At 44.6% G+C, this 16,888-nt stretch overlaps 1 protein-coding gene across 2 annotated transcripts; it reads left to right on the top strand.

Annotated features, from left to right (window-relative positions):
* The first annotated feature begins 477 nt into the window (after positions 1-477).
* Positions 478-15,368, top strand: CLDN11 (claudin 11). 2 transcript variants are annotated; one of them, XM_061416131.1, is made up of 4 exons: positions 478-920; positions 4,898-5,062; positions 10,737-10,838; positions 14,082-15,368. In XM_061416131.1, exons 1-4 carry the CDS (start codon positions 692-694, stop codon positions 14,312-14,314), a joined length of 729 nt encoding a protein of 242 aa, XP_061272115.1. In that variant the 5' UTR covers positions 478-691; the 3' UTR covers positions 14,315-15,368. The 2 variants fall into 2 exon arrangements, with proteins under 2 accessions (XP_061272115.1, XP_061272121.1); XM_061416137.1 differs by lacking the exon at positions 10,737-10,838 and having other exon boundaries at positions 480-920.
* The last annotated feature ends 1,520 nt before the right edge of the window (positions 15,369-16,888 follow it).

The following is a 16,888-nucleotide window of genomic DNA, read 5'->3' as shown; positions in this document are numbered from 1 at the left end:
ATGCTTCGCGTCTGTTGTTTAGGGCAATTCTTAGCTTATCAGTTATCATCATGGGCCGAGGAGGAACTGTACTGGGCTCCTCCTGGAGTCCCACGGTCCCTGCTCTCAGCTGGGGAAAAGGAGTAGGGAGAAGCTCAGGAGGGATGGAGCGAAGCGGAGACCCAGGGATAGAGATGAGAGAGGGCAGCTAGAAGGGAAATAATTCTCAGCAAAATAGAACTCGCGCTCTACGCGGGCCCTCTTGTCGCTCTCCATCACTGGGACGTGGTTCGAATTATTTTATTACCAAACTTTGTTATTTCCAACACTAACCGTGCGAAGCTCGCTCGCGGGCCGCACCCCCCCCCTCCCCCCGACCCCCGCCCTCCTGCTTCCCTCCACATCCCACTCCGGACCCCGCCCTGCAATTGGCCAGCGGACGGGGAGCCGTCGCGGATTGGAGCTCGCCGGCCTGGTCTGCGGGGTTTAAAGAGGGGGGCGGGGGCGCGCTGCCCAGCCGCTCTGCTGTCCTCGCCTTGTGCCCGTCGCGCAGCTGGGCTTGTAGCGTCTCCTGGCCTCCCGCCACCTCCAGCGTCCTGCATCGCGCTGTCGCCGGCCAGCGGCTCGAGAGCGCGGGAGAGGGGCAGGCGCCGTCCAGCCCAGGCGCGGGCACAACTAGTGAGGGGCGAGGCGCCGGGACTCCAGGCTGGCCATGATGGTGGCCACATGCTTGCAGGTAGTGGGCTTCGTCACGAGCTTTGTGGGATGGATCGGCATCATCGTCACCACGTCTACCAATGACTGGGTGGTGACATGCGGCTACACCATCCCCACCTGCCGCAAGCTGGACGAGCTGGGCTCCAAGGGGCTGTGGGCCGACTGCGTTATGGCCACGGGGCTTTACCACTGCAAGCCCCTGGTGGACATCCTCATCCTGCCGGGTAAGATAAGAACCCTTCCCCATGCCCCTCAAGTGGCTTCTCCTGAATAAACCCTTTCCCTCTGGGCAGACGCGGGAGGGGGCATTGGGAGACGTTCACAGAAGTATTTGGGCGCTTGAAGATTGGGGGGAACCTTTTGACATCTTCAGTCCCACTTTGTTGAGGAGGAATTAGGCAGCCCTGAGATTAACTTCTCTCGGTCTCAGTTTTCTTATCTGAAATTTGGGATGATAGTGGTGACCACTGGCAAATCACCCTAAGAAGGTAATGAACTGAGATATAGATACATAGTTGGAACTCCGTGCATGTTAATTACCGCCGCCTCACCCGCTGCCTGCTCCCACCGTCGGTGATAGATCAGTACTTCAACACCCCCCACCCCTCCCCACCTCCCCCAGGCGCCCTGCTTTCCCAGTAAGAATCTACCCACAGGGGCGAGGAGGAAAGAGAGAAACAAAAGCATTCCTGTGATCGGAACAGGCCCAGGCTGAGTTTCCCAGTCCTTGTGGGACGGCCGAGGTGTCCTGGCCAAGTTAAGGTCCTCCTAGCTGCGCCCGGAGGGTTCCCGCTGTCCCCGCGGCCTATCTCTTTTCCCCCACCCTCTGCCCCTCGAATAGTAATAGTAATATCAGTCGGGCCTGCCGCGACTCCCCTTCGCGTCTCTGCACCCTGGGGTCGGACAGAGAAGAGCGGGTGCGCTGGAGGGCCGACCCATCCTAGGAAAAGGCGCACCGCCGCGGGCCGACCCCTCCTCCCCCGGAGCGTCTCACAGTGGGGAGGGGAGGGAAGATTGCCTAGTCTCCACCTTCCCCGACGCCACTCGAGTCCCATCCTTACTTGCTGCCCCGGTGAAAATTCTGGGCAAGTTTCAATTCAGATTTAAACATCGAGCCAGTTGGGTGATTTACAAGGTCTCGGGCGCCCCTATGGGTTTTCTGCCTGGAATCTTGGCTTATCCCTGCCCTGGCGAAAGCACCACTGCCTTCTGCGCCCCTAGCCTTTGAGGATGGTGCACCTCTAAAGGCCTTTCCTGGCTTCTTTAACGAGCGGAGTAACTGGGGCCCCAGGCCGCCAGCCTGAGATCCTTTGGCTTTTGCCTTCCCTGGAGGAGCCTTTCGCTCCCTCCCTCCTAGAGGCTCTGTGTGTGTGTGTGTGTGTGTGTCTGAAAGTCGCTCAGTCGTGTCCGACTTTTCGCGACCCCATGGACCGTAGCCTCCCAGGCTCCTCTGTTTATGTGATTCTCCGGGCAAGAATACTGGCGTGGGTAGCCATTATTTTCTCAAGGGAATACAACCGGGTGGAACGCCGGTCTCCAGAGTCTCCTGCATTGCCGGCAGGTACTTTACAGTCTGGGCCACCAGGGAAGCCCCGCCCCCCTGCCCCACCTCCAGGCTCTGCCCTTCTTCGAGCCTCACCTCAGTGCTTCCTGTTTCCAGGTCTCTGTAGTCGGAATCTATCCCTTCCTCCTTGTTGCCGTGATATTTGACTCTTATTCCCGTTAGTGCACATTTAGGGCTTTTTTTGCTCATTGTTTGTGAGTCAGGTTCTACTTTGTTGTTCAGTCGCTAAGCTGTGTCTGACTCTTTGCGACCCCATGGACTGCAGCATGCCTGGCTTCCCTGTCCTTCACCATCTCCCAGAGTTTGCTCAGACTCACGTCTGTTGAGTTGATGATGCCATCCAACCATCTCATCCTCTGTCACTCCCTTCTCCTGGGCTTAATCTTTTCCCGGCATCAGGTTCTCCTACCAAATTTTAAATTCCTCAGAGATATAGATAGCATCCTGCCCTTTCTGCATCTTCCCCTGCTCTGCCCTCCATTTTGGACTTTCAGAATGACAGAGGTCAGGGACCCAGATGTGGCTATGCCTTCAGTTAAAGCTGCTGTTGGTAGATCTGGGTCAGACTCTGGGATCCAGCCCTCACAACCTGGGTGACTGGGGACAAGTTACTAACCTCTATGAACCCAGCTGTCTTCTTCATTCCATCTTTCAGAATTGTTTTGGGGATTAAATGAGATGAGAGATGCAAAAGCCTTCTTAGATGTAGTAAAGGCTTCATAAATGGTGATTTTATTAATTTTTTTATTAAAAGCTGGGCATGGTATTTGTTAGAATCTGAGTGAAGCAAATAATTACCCTCTGCTTCCTTTTCCTGAAATTAAGTTTGCTGAGCATTTGGTGACAAGTGGTTTGTTTACAGAGAACACAGACCATCCCACAGATGGGGTACATTTCAGGGAGGGACTCCTTCTTACTGGGTCCCCTCTCTCACACTCTAGGTGGAGACAGGGACTGATCTCAGTCTCCTTCTTTAGATTCTAAATGTGGCCTTGGCATCTAGCTTGTGGATCGCCTGAGTCATAAACTTTGGAACCTGGGTGGCTGACTGACTCTCTTTTTTGCCAGCCCTGGTTCTCAGCCACAGGGGCACGGTCCTGTGGTCAGAGGTCTTGCCTCAGACGACCTGTAGCTGCTTTCTGGGGGTCTTCAAGTCAACAGATACTTGATTGATTATCCTTAATTCAGAAGAAACTGAGGTGAGCAAGGTTGAGAGAGTGCCCTTGTGGACTCTTGTTGTTCAGTCGCTCAGTTGTGTCCAACTCTTTGCGACCCCATGGACTACAGCAGGCCAGGCTTCCCTGTCCTTCACCATCTCCCAGAGTTTGTTCAAACTCATGTCAGTGACGTCAGTGGGTGTGGACTCTGAATTCTGGCAAGCTACATCTTGCTAAGAGGCACTCTTGCAGTTGGGTCTTGGTGCACAGGTAGGCTGGTTTGGTGTCAGGGTCCTGGCACATGAGGCAGAAGTTGGGGCTTGTTTCTGGTTTTGCCATTAACTCTTCCTCCCCCAGGCCACTGGCTCTACTTTCCACTGAGTAAAGAGGAAGAGTACATATATACCATTCCTCTCCTTTTTTGGAAAGAAGGAGTGTTTTAGTGAGAAACGGTACATTCAAGTCTGTCATATTCTCCCAGAATCTTCTCATATTTATTTTACATAAACATTGAACACATTCTAATCTGTTTCTTAATAAAGCAGTTACCTGGCATTTTATTGGAGAGTATAAAGTGCAGGTCGTTTTGCTTCACTGTTACTATTCAACTTGTTAACTCCATTGTTCATAACTGTATGTTTGCATCATCTGGTGTGACCACTGTGTTAACCCACGAAGGCCAAGGCAGGTGTCTGTTCTCCAGGAATCCTTAGGGGGTTGGAGATATTGCTTTATGGATAATGTACCATTGTGGAAGTACGTCCAGGGCACTGTGGGGGAGCTTGACCATTTTGGGGGGCAGGATTCATGAGCATAGCAGCTTCTCAGGCGATAATCAAGAAAATGACCCTGAGCCTTTGCTTAGTCTAGTTAGAGCCACACACTATACACAATGTGAATTTAAAAAAACATGGTTAAGGGAAAAAATCACCTAGTATACCTGGGGATAAAAGTACTGCCTTGACACAATAATATTAGCAATTCCAGTTATAATAGCTGACCCCTTTTGGAGTACTTAGATTGTGCTAGGCACTGTTCGAGCACTGCATGAATTTACAAATTGAATCTTAGTTAGATTCCATTGGCAAGACATAGGTACTATTATTATTTTTACTCTCTAGATGAGGAAAGTGTCAAGGCACTTGGCCAAGGTAACCCAGGTAGAGCACATCAACAGCAGAAGACTTGTTGGAAGATTTAGATTTTAATCTGAATCTTTTACAAGGTGATATAATTGGACTCTTGGCCCCTTCATCTTGGAAGCTTGGATGAGCGGTCTAAAGCCAGGGATCCTTGTTCAGTCTCTCCTGCCCCCAGCCTCTCTTTCATCTGTCACTGCGTTTGGATACCTCTGAACATATTTTAAGTCCTGCAGTGGGACAAAGGGAAGGCAGGCAGATGGTGCTGAATTCTGTGAGGCAGGATGCAGGATCCAAGGGGACCTGTGGCCTAACCCCACTGTCTGTGCTCTTGTTTCCAGGCTATGTGCAGGCCTGCCGAGCCCTGATGATCGCTGCCTCCGTCCTGGGTCTGCCGGCTATTCTCCTGCTGCTCACAGTTCTCCCGTGCATCCGAATGGGCCACGAGCCTGGCGTGGCCAAGTACAGGCGGGCCCAGCTGGCTGGTGTCATGCTCATTCTTGTGGGTAAGACAGCTTTCTGTAGAGCACGCCCACTCTGAGCGGACCTGAAGAATCTCAGGTCTTGCTGCTCAAGAGATGTGGCCAGGAAGACATATGAATCCACTGGGGAAAAGCCCCTCACCATGTGTATTCCTTTATGTTTCCTGGTGGTTGAGGCAGAGGGACAAATGATGTCTATGGGAGTCACTGAACATAAAAATAGGAAAAAACAAACAAAAAGGATTTTGAGGGAATATGTAAGAGAGAGACCAGAGGACAGAAGAGAGGTATAGGCTGGCCCTCCATTCAGACTTCACCATGGAGTCTGTTTTCAGAAACATCTGTGCCCAGGTCCCACTGCAGGTCCATTGACTCAGAATTTCTGGACAGCCGACCAGGCAAAGATATTTTTTTGAAAACTTCTCAGGTGGCTCTTAAGTGAAACCAAGATTGAGAACTTAACGTATAAAGAAAGACTAGAGGAAAAGAAGGGCAAGAGAAAAGTAAGAGGTCAAGGGTAGATCACTAGGTAGATCACTAGTAGATCACTAGGTGATGAATCACTCCATCTTTCGTTCTGTACGCATTTCATTGAGCACCTGCTGAGGGCCAGGCACCGTGGTAGGCACTGGGCATATTGGCAAACAGAAGGCAGCCTCTGCCTTGAGTGTTCTTGAACATCTTGATAGAGCATGGGACATACTTACCTATAAAAAGTACACAGGCTGTGCATACCTAGAGCAAGGTATCTAATTCAGACTGGAGGAGTTTCCCAGCACAGAGGATCCCAGCAATGACTTTTGAGAGTTGGAGAGAAGATGGTCAGGTCATGGGTTGGAGAGAGGGACAGCCCAGACCAAGGGCATGACATGTGCTCGTTCAGTGTTCCTGATTACACCTGCACACTGGGGGCTTGGTTTACCAACCTAGGGAGGGTCCTTATAGCTCTGCTCTCATCAGTGATTTCATCTCTTGGTTTTTGTGAAGGCTATATCCACCATTCTAAATCTTAATAGAAGATAGGCATTTTAAGAGTGGTAGCTCTTGTTGCAAAATGCACTGAGATAGCAGTGAAGAGACATTGGTCTGGATATGAGTTAGATATAAATTAAGTTCCCTGGGGACAGGAAATTTCCATCCCCAAACTGGTATCAGACTGGGTGTCTGAGGGGGCAAGGTAGGGAGTCAGGGTTCTGTGTGGGTCAGTGCCGTTTAATGATGGTCACCCACAGTGTCACCAGTGAGGGGAGGGGGACATAAGACATAGGGGTGCCATTTCCCTTGATTGTAAAGGTGTTTAGAGACTTGTGAAGCTATGGAGAATTCAGAAGGGCTTGCCTGTGTATGTGTGAATAGGAGTAAAAAGACCAGAAAATCTCTATAATTTCGGGAGAAGAATCTGGGCATGGACCCTTGTGGTTCCAGCCACAAAGAACTTCTGCGGGGGTGCCATGAGGAACACATGGTGGGTCAGCATCACGTGCTTCATCCAACTCACAGGGTCCTTCCCTGCGAGGCTTTTCGGTGGTCGGATCTCTGTATCTGAACTCCCTTTCTAGTAAGTAGACCAAAGTTCTGCAAGTAAGCTGTTTTGCAGAATCCAGGTGAAACCCTTCTTATCCTAGACGTTTGCGGTTGTTTGTAACTTTCCTCACAGTGTAACAGAAGCCCCAGAAGGCTCTCTCTTTGACTCAGAGGATGCCAAAGCCAAAGAATTGGTCTACTGTGTTGAGTGTTCATCTTTAGAAACCCTGGTCATCTGTATGAGAGTCACATTAAAAGAGAATACATCAAAATTTCCTGAACCCAAATCTTGTAGGAAATAAAGACATAAAAGCAACGTCATACAGACAAATTGGTATTTAAAACTCTCCTGAAAACCACTGAATTACCTAGTTGAAGATAATGGCTATTAAAAAAAATAGCAACCTGTTGTCCGAAACTTCCTAGTCAAATTATATACAGTTTATCTTTTTCAAGTGGGCTGGTGGATATAGACAGAATCTTCGGAGAGTGAGGTGGGTGGGCAGGTAGGGGTGGGAGCTCCTCAGTCCCTGTTTGCAGCCTGGAGGGAGCTGATGGCAGGGGCATTGAGTGGTTGGACACCCCACCCCGCAGGGAGGCTGCCCCTTCTGACCCATCACTGCTATGATGGAACAAGGGCACTGCTCCTTGCATCTCCAGTGGTGCCTGCATCCTCTTGGATTGCTCCTGTCTGGATTTACTTCTCAGTGGGTCACCCCTTGCCTTTCGGTTGGATGTTGTTTGGACTGGACCGAGCTCGCTCACCCTGGAAATGTAAAGCTCATTGTCTCAAGTGTGACACCTGCTGGCCTCCCCTGTCTTCTCTGCTGGGAGCCCGAGAGCCCTGTTTCCCCGGCTGGCAGTGAAGGCTCCCTTTGTGTGGCTGGGAAGGGCTTCTGGTGCTCTTCTAGCAGAAGCCGGCACTGGGCTCTTGCTGGGGCCTTGGGGTCACTGACAGTGGTCCAGGTGAGATGTGGTCCCTGACCAAGCACACTGTGGTGTGGGGACCTGGGAACAGGAACAGAGTCAAAGCTAATCTTGGGATGAAGACTGTAAGCACCACTAATTAAAATCCATCCTTCCTGACTCTGGAAACCTTTATTTTTCTGAAAGCTTAAAAAATTATGTCTCTGATACAACAGCTTATCTTCTCAGGAGTCTGAGTTCAGTGGTGTGAGGATTTGGTTCCTGCTTTGAGGGAAGGAATGGGAGCCTGATGCTGCTGACTTCTTAAGCCAGATGAGTAGTTCAAGGAGCATCAGGATCCTCAGATCCAGGATGTATATCATTCTAATCTGTGGCTTTTCAAGACGCCCTGCCGAAGCAGGTGATACCTATGCCTTGAGATGCTTCATCTTATCGTGTGGAGTCAGACCAACTGTACTAAATCTCAGACCTGCCGCTTTCTAGCTCTGTGAACGGGGGCAGTTAAAGTCACTTAAAGTCTCTGAGACTTTATATAAAATGGGGACAATACTGCCTACTTCTGAGGCTGGTAAGAATAGTGAAATGGGATATTCAAGTTATTTAGCATCGTGTCTGGCTAAGTGGTCAACAAATGGTTGCTATTTTGTAGCTGTTGTTGGTTAGAGGAAACAGAGAGGTAACCTAGAAAGGAGCTGCCTAGAAGGCAACTGTGTATTCCTTCCATCACGTCTAATTTCTGCAGGGTTATGTCCACACGTGGAACTGGTAAGGAGAGATGACACCAGGTCACATCCTGGTCTAATGGAAATACTGCCTTTGATTGCTTTGTGGAAACCAGAATGTGGGGATTAATGGTTTGAGTTTTTGGCTTATTCCATTATAAAAAGTCACAGGAAGCTATACAACTGAAAATGCTCAAGCTTAGTTCTGATTCAGACTAATCTGCACCTTGCTATAAGTTAGATTTTGGTGTTTCTTGGGGAGACAGGGTAGGGAATGGAAGGAAAGGAAAGTGGAATTCCTAAGTGGAATTCTTTGTCTTCTCTCCTCCTTTTAAAAGATGTGGCCCCAGGAATCCTATTTGTATTGAAAAAAATTTTTAACTTGGAACTTTGTGATTAAAATTTTTACTAATAACCATGAAGCTTTTTTTTTAAAGGGTGCAGGAAAAAAAAAGAGTGATTTGTGGAATAGAAATAAAGGGGAAAGTGTTGAAAACAGGCTAGGAAAATAATGTACTCAAATATTCCATTGACTTGATGATTGTTGTAAATATTAGATATTCGTAAAAGTCGTTGTGATGTCCCACCACTGATTGCTTTAATCAAAACTTAGAGAATGGCAAGTGAAGAAAGTAGAACCCAAATTTTTCTGGTTTCAAATTATAAAGAAACAACAAAGTACACATGACTTCAACCAACAGCTCCTTAGAAATCTCATTACTTGTCGCCTTGAGTTAACTGGCTTCTTTGTGACAAGCTGATGTGAATAGCCAGTTAGATCGTATGATATAATAGTATCAATTGTAGAAGGCTGTGTTCAATGCCTCCTAAAATGTTACTTGGAGGGGGATTTTTAAACAGTTTTTATTGTGAAAAATTTCACACATACACAAAAGTAGACTAGTATCATGAACTCCATGAACCCAAACTCATTCCCAATAATGATCAACTCACAGTCAACTTGCTTCGTCTCTGTACTTCTACTTTTCTCCCAGTCTTCACACTTTTTTTTTTTTGGAAGCAAATCCCAGTTATCAGATAAAGGAAGATTTTTTCCCCCTGGTATTACTAATGAAACTCAGGGTAATTTAAGTGAGTTTAATGAAAAATACTAGTTTGATCTAGAAAAGATGCTTTTAAAAGTCTTTTCAGTGCTTTATATAGAAAGTGACAAAGTCTGAAAACAGGTGTTCATTGGAGGAAGGAAGAAATGTCAGGACCTGCTGCTCTTTTGTCTTTCTAGGCTTCTCTGTCTATCTGCCCTTCTCTTTCTAGGTTGTTACCTCCAAAGCTAAACACCTGTGCCAATTTTATTTAATTTCATCACATTTATTTAACTCCATGGCAACCCACTCCAGTGTTCTTGCCTGGAGAATCCCAGGGACGGGGGAGCCTGGTGGGCTGCCGTCTATGGTGTCGCACAGAGTCGGACACGACTGAAGTGACTTAGCAGCAAAGAGATGAAAAACTACACTTAACATTTCATTGCTCTAAAACTGCTTTCCCAAATATTTTCTGTGTTTGGCTACATCAAGATCATTGATAACTTTTAATAAGGCTGTTTTCTATCAACTAAAAAAATGATTATATTAAATGATTTGAAATTTATCAAAAGAGACAAACTATTTTCTTTTATGAAGAGCAAGGAATTTTGCTTGTGAGAGGACTGAGTCCAGATGAATCTCTATCTACAAAGTGAAGTTTTTTTCTCCCCTTGTCCTTCTTTTGATTTTTAAGATGATGATATCTCTGATTTTCCCTTTCTACTCCCCGTCAAGTGGGAGAATTTTTTTCCTCTTATGCAGTTAGCTATTACATCTTCTGAAGGTAGAAGGGGAGAAACAGAAAAATGTGAATGTTAAAATTCTCCTGTCTTATTTTTAGAGACTTAAATTCTGATGACACAAAAAGAAATGACAATTCCCTTCCATGTTCTTTACTTTATAGGTAATTGTGGGTTTTTAAGAAAAACATTGTATTTTCCTCAAATATGGAGAGAATCATTACAAGTTCGCATGCACGTGTGTGTGTGTATGTGTCTGCAAGTAGAAATAAGTCTTAGCAGGCCTTCTCTGTCTTTAAGAAAGCCAAAAATTACTGCCAGTTCTATTAACATTTCACATCTTTTAGTTGAGTATGATATGACTTGCATTTTTAACTTTACGATTAAAACATATTCTTCTTTCCCTTCAAGCCATGCTCAAATTGAGTAAACTCTCCCTTTTTTAGTTTTTAAGCGTTCTTCATTGTGAGTTCAACTGCAGGTCACTCTTCCCAGTGAACCTCTCATTCCCTTCATGTTGTGTGGTGGTCTGTCATCTTCTAGCGGTTTTTGATGTGGTTGGTCTCTGAGAGTCACAGGAATTCCACCCAGAGTTCAATTATCAATGAGGAAATAAAGGGTCTGCTGGTGCTCATTTGCCTTGTTTTGCATGGATTGTAAAAGAAGGAAATCTCTAATGAGGTAAATCATGAGTTTGTAGCTTTGAGTGTGTTAAAGTTACATTAAAGTTTTATAATTTTAGAAGTCAATTTTGGTGTGAATGAAGTGGAGAATAGACTAGAAATGGGTCTACCTCTCATCTATCCATTTGTCCGTCCATCCACCCACTCACTCATCCAGTCCTGTAAGTCCATATTTAAATCTTTAGACATTTTTCTGATTTTTCCCTTTCCTAGTGAAATCTATAGGAATAAAGTCTAACAAAATCTAACACTCAAAATCAAGACTGATGGTTACTTTTGGTATGTTGAGCCTGATTATTTCCCTATATGAAAATAACCTAGTTTTATTACTTTGCTTAGTAAAAGAGGAAGAATTCAGTGAAATTAGAGGCAATATTTAAATCTTACTCTGTAAAATCTAAACCAAACCTGGAAGTTAAGTGAGATTACAACGAAATGTGAAGAATGCCCGTGTGTGTATGTGTGTGTGAGTGTGTATGTGTGGTGTGTGTAAATAATTGGAAAATATAAAACTTTACTTGAACCATAACCTGTTTTGAATCCAGTTAATTGTTTATAGGAAAGATCAATTGGATTGAGCCACATCAACTGGGAATCAAATCTGTTTTTTTTCCTATGGAGTTCAGCTTTTCCCTCTAATCAAGCATGGGTGTTTGGAAGCCCTTGCTAGATTGCTGTTTTTGCCCATCTCAGAACAAATGCCCCCTTTTGGTATTTAAGTGTGTGTAGCTGGATCATATTTTTGATGTGGAGAATCTAGAGCAATTCCTTCTGGCTCAGACACTCCAGATTATAACGATGACAATAGCCAAGCAGTTCTCCAAGAGTGCCAGATTTGGAATCTGTGGCCAGAGAAAGATAAAAAAAATGCATCATAGATCTTTAAAGCCCTGTGCTGGAAAGGGAAGGTTTGGTCAATCAGATCAGCTGGTCTATTTGAGTATACTCTATTCACGGAAGGAAAATACATCTTCTCAATCTCATATAAAAATATTACATGATGGGGCTTTGCTCTTTAAGTAAAGTGAAGTTATTAACATATGGATAGATTTTAGCATCTTAGATAATCTACATAAACTCCTTAAATATGTGAGTAGTTCACAACTAATAGAGTGAATTTAGGCTGTTAGAAAGCCAGTTGGAGCAATTCAGAGCCTCCAAATTCACTTCTTTACTCTGACTTCCACTTAGGATCTATACATTTTTAGGACATGAATCACGTCTATGTATGTATATCTATACACACCTTGTGGGGATGGACTTAGTGTGTTGTCAACAAAACCTTATTGTACAAGCTACACAAATGCAATGAAATAGTCTAAGAGGTCTTTCAAATGGGTAAGACTTAAAAATCTTTTCTTTAGATCTAATGTACAAGGCTGTAAGATTTGAGTGCTATTAAAGAAAAATTACATTTTTTCTCTGTGGGCATAGAGGTCAGTTAGAAAATTACTCAGTATGAGCAGAAATTGGAAAAAGTGTGCTAAGCTGAAGTGACAAGAGTTCCCTGGGTAGCAAACAGTGCAACGACTGCCTTGAATTTATCAAAGTGTTTATGACTAACAATTAGAAACATTTTTATTTTGGTCTGTTAACTTTAATGTGACATCCCAACTTAAAGTTTAAAAAAAATTTATTTTAATATTTGTTTTAAAAAATGTTTATGTATTTGGCTGCCTCGGGTCTTAGTTGCAGCGGGCAGGTGGGCTTCTCTCTAATTGTGCCGGGCAGGCCTTAGTTCCCCCGCAACATGTGAGATCTTAGTTCCCCAACCAGGGATGGAACTTGAGTTCTTTGCCTTGAGGGGTGGATTCTTAACCACTGGACCACCAGGGAAGTCCCCCAACTCAAAGCTTTACCTAAAATTTCTGTCTACTTGTAGTCGTGAGAAATCAGATGATATCAAAGTAAGAATAAAGTTACTTTCTAGAGCTTTGTTGCTTAGTACATTAGCCGCTAGCTATGTGTTCACTTAAATTTAATGAAAACTCAGAATTTGGTTTTCATAAGACGGAGAAGGCAATGGCACCCCACTCCAGTACGCTTGCCTGGAAAATCCCACTGACGGAGGAGCCTGGTAGGTTGCCGTCCATGGGGTCGCTAGGAGTCAGACATGACTGAGCACTTCACTTTCACTTTTCACTTTCATGCACTGGAGAAGGAAATGGCAACCCACTCCAGTGTTCTTGCCTGGAGAATCCTAGGGACGGGGAGCCTGGTGGGCTGCTGTTTATGGGGTCGCACAGAGTTGGACACGACTGAAGTGACTCAGCATAACCTCATAAGAAATGTTCAATAGCCCATGTAGCTTGTTAGCTACCCTATTTGACAGTGCTCGTGTAGAGGTTTAAAACCTTCTAAAAAATCTTTTTAGGCTCCTGCCTGTCCTGTTTTGTTACTTTGCTTAGGAGGAGGGGAAAAGCTAACTGATGCAGAGGCTATTTCTTATGATGATGACATTTGTCGTGATGGGTCACAGTCCTTGAATGGGTAATTTCTTTTACTCTGGGAACTGTTCATGTGTGTGTGTTTGTGGAGGTTTTGTGACTGTGAGCAGCACAATACAAACTCAGACTCTTAGCTGATACTCCACTGATGTCTGGCAGTATTCTCTACAGCAAGAGAATTTGTATAGCTTCTTCAGGTCTTTGTACTGTGAATTGACCAAATAGAAAACAAGAGTGGACATTGAAGTGGCACCATCTTGTCTCTCATTTCTGAATGGCTCAGGTCATCCAGTCATTCACCTGGTATACATTGAGCACACACTCTGTACTCTGTGCTGAGCTAAACACTGACTTTATAAACATAAGACATGGGCCCTGCCTTCAAGGATCTCAGAACTTGGCATGGGAAATAGAGTTGTAAAGAGATAATTACAATACATTTAAGTAAGTGTAAGAATAGAAATGTAAGTATATAAAGTCAAGATATATAAATAAATACAGATGCATATTTTTTGGGCTTAAATGATTTATTTCTAAGTTTTTACATTGGACTTTTTTTTTTTGTTTCTGGGGAAGATCCTCTGGAGAAGGGCATGGAAACCCACTCCAGTATTCTTACCTGGAGGACTCCATGGACAGGAGCCTGGCAGGCTACAGTCCACAGGGTCTCACAGAGTTGAACACAAATGAAGCGACTTAGCCTGAGCAGCCCTCTTTTGTTTCTGCCACCTGTTGAAAAAATAAGGACCTAGCAGTTTGGCACGTGATTTTGATCTGTTTATTCAATAGATGTCAACTGTTAGGTTCAGACTGGGACCTAAAGGGAGCAGAGCTGAGTGTACTGAGTTTTGGAGTTGGTTGGAAGCCAGAGGGGTGCGTGTGTGGACTGAAGGGGAGCCTGGTCTTGTTGGTGTGTGATGGGGCTCCTCAGTCACAGCCCTCTCCTTGTCTCCCCAGCTCTCTGTGCCATGGTCGCCACCATCTGGTTCCCTGTGTGCGCCCACCGTGAGACCACCATCGTGAGCTTTGGCTACTCCCTGTACGCGGGCTGGATTGGTGCCGTGCTGTGCCTCGTGGGGGGCTGTGTCATCGTCTGCTGCGCTGGAGATGCCCAGGCGTTCGGGGAAAATCGTTTCTACTACTCTTCAGGCTCCAGTTCCCCTACTCATGCCAAGAGTGCCCATGTATAAGAGAGCTGCCAGCCTGCCCACGGAGGTGCTGTAGATGCCGGGCCCATGGCCCTAGGTTCGCTTGCCACTGTGAGGGGCTGGGAAGCCCACTCCTCTGCCAGGCTCCAAAGCCAAAGTTCTAGAAGAGCATCCTGTCTGGCACTCTGTAGTCTTAACATCTCCTTCTCCTTCTGTTGCCTTAAAAGAAATGTTTAGCTCAGATAATGCCGCACATTTTTTCCCATGGTTTTGCCCACTACTAGCTCTTTTCTGGGGCGTTCTTTTGTCATACATATATATATGTATATATACACATACACACACATATATATGAAAAAAATTTTCCTCTCTCTTTAAATTTCAAATACCTTGCAAACATTGCCGCGTTGGGTGTGGGGAAAGAAAGAAAAGACACTTTCAAGCTGTTACAGATGACAATGGGAGCCTCATAGAGATGCCTCTCTGTTCCCTCTCTCCTCTCAGCTCCAAGGTCACTTAGTTATAACCAATAGAAAAAGATAGAATAGGGAATGTGGGGTGGGGTAGGGAAGGGCATTGTGGACCTTGCCCTCCAAGGGGAAGTTTCCCTCTTGTAAGGTGAGGGAAAGGGGTGGGGATATTTTTTAGTTTGTGATTTTACATTTATCTGTACATACTTTTTAAGGTTGCTCATTTTTATAACCACGGTTTTCCTGAAATTCTCAATGCATCAGTATGAAGGAAATGAACCAAACAGACTTTAATGTTACCGTAAATAACAGTACAAGTGAGTATAACTAACTGACATGCCACAAAACATTCTTGATTTCCAGGTTTGTAGGATATAGTTTTTAATCCTACACTTTCATATGCTTCAATATAACATATTTTAAAAACTTTCTCCCTTTTCTATTTTCATTCTGTGAGCTGTCTTGAAGTGATACTGTTTAACATAAATTGTACTGTTGAATTTGGCTTTACGGGTGCAAACACTGATGGTGTACTGGTATCCAAGACCCTAAACTCTCCAAACTTGATGGTGCATTTTGTTCTTTAAGTGAAATCTGTGCAATAAAATAACAGACTGTCTGCAAAACTGGCCTGTAATATTCTGTTGTATCCAGAGGTATCATCCATCAATTTAAACTTTTTCGTTGATCTCTACTAGTAATCTACAGGGAATCTGGTCAGGGATTCAAGAGTAAGTCTTTCTGCCCTATGCTGAAAAATTGAAAAGATATTTTATTCACTGTATCGTGATGGTTACATGTGGTCATAAGGGGAACTTAGATGCTCTCTAGGTCTCTTAAGGAGGGACATTATGGCTTCTTTAAGTCATATAAATAGGCAACCATCAGATACCAACTGCCAAGTATCACACAAACTCCTTTATCTATTCTAGGCATAGTAAAGGAATTGGCTCAGTATAAGGGGAACTATAAAGCAATCTCATTTTTATTGGATCTTCAGGTAATAATATCTAAGTGCATTTTGTTTGAACATATGTATGTAGATGTTTAGAAATTTTGAACAAAATTGGATATAGCAAATTGATTTTTGTTTGTTTTCTATTCCAGAAAGTCTGTCAAGTTATGAGTCTGCTGTTAGAAAAAAACAGATTACAATCTACTTTGGTAGTATTTTTCCAAAAATACTAATTTCACTAGCTGATAGCATAATGGTTGGCAAACATTTCCTCTTTGGAAATATCCACTTGGACTAATCATTTTTGTAGAGATGTGTGTACATTAGGAGATTATAACCTAGTGGAAAGTATTTCCAAATTAACTTGTGGAGAAAAGATAATCTTCATGTTGACCAAAATATTTGCTCAGTTATGACAGCTTTGTAAGAATGCAAGTTTTGTGATTATATTGCCGGACCCTCTCTACCTCATGAAAACTTGCCAGAGTGTAATGACTGTGAACATGAATGGAGCAAGAGGGCCTCAGGGGGTGTGGACACAGAAGACTGTAGGTCTCACACCCCTTGTCTCCTCATAGAATCAAAAGTGTCTTCTTATGGCTGTGCTCACTCACACACCTCTTTCCCTGCTTTCCCTGCTTTCCCTGCTTCCCAAGGCTGCTCCGTGCTTTCTCACATGAGGGGCTGTGCTGCAGGAGCCCCACTTTCCCCTGCAGCAGGAGAAGAGACACCCTCAATGTCTCCTGGATGATCATTGCCTCATTAGGGAATCCCATTTTGTAGGTCATAACTCCAGTGTTGGGTTATATTATCAGTGTGAAGGAGGAGGGGAGGGGTCACTGTTGCCCCTGAACAGCACTGTCCAGTAGAAATATAACCTGAGCCACATATATAATTTAAAATGTCCTAGGAGCCACATTAAAAAGCTAAATGTAAACAAGTGAAATCAATTTTTAATATATTCTATTTTATTCCAGTGCATTCAAAGCATTATCATTTCAATATGTAATCAATTACATTTTTATGCTCTTCCTTTTGTGTTAAGTCTTTGCACTCCAGTGTGGATTCTACACTTACAGCATCTCTCCATTAGTCCTGGCCACACTGTAAGTGTTCAGTGGCCACATATGGCTGATGGCTCTTGGACTGGAGAGCACAGCTATAGAATAACAGGTTCCACCTTAGTGACAA

The sequence above is a fragment of the Bos javanicus genome, chromosome 1 (genome assembly GCF_032452875.1).
Source record: "Bos javanicus breed banteng chromosome 1, ARS-OSU_banteng_1.0, whole genome shotgun sequence".
Taxonomy (NCBI): domain Eukaryota; kingdom Metazoa; phylum Chordata; class Mammalia; order Artiodactyla; family Bovidae; genus Bos; species Bos javanicus.
Note: the sequence above shows the minus strand (reverse complement) of the source record. Positions and strands in the feature narration are given on the sequence as shown.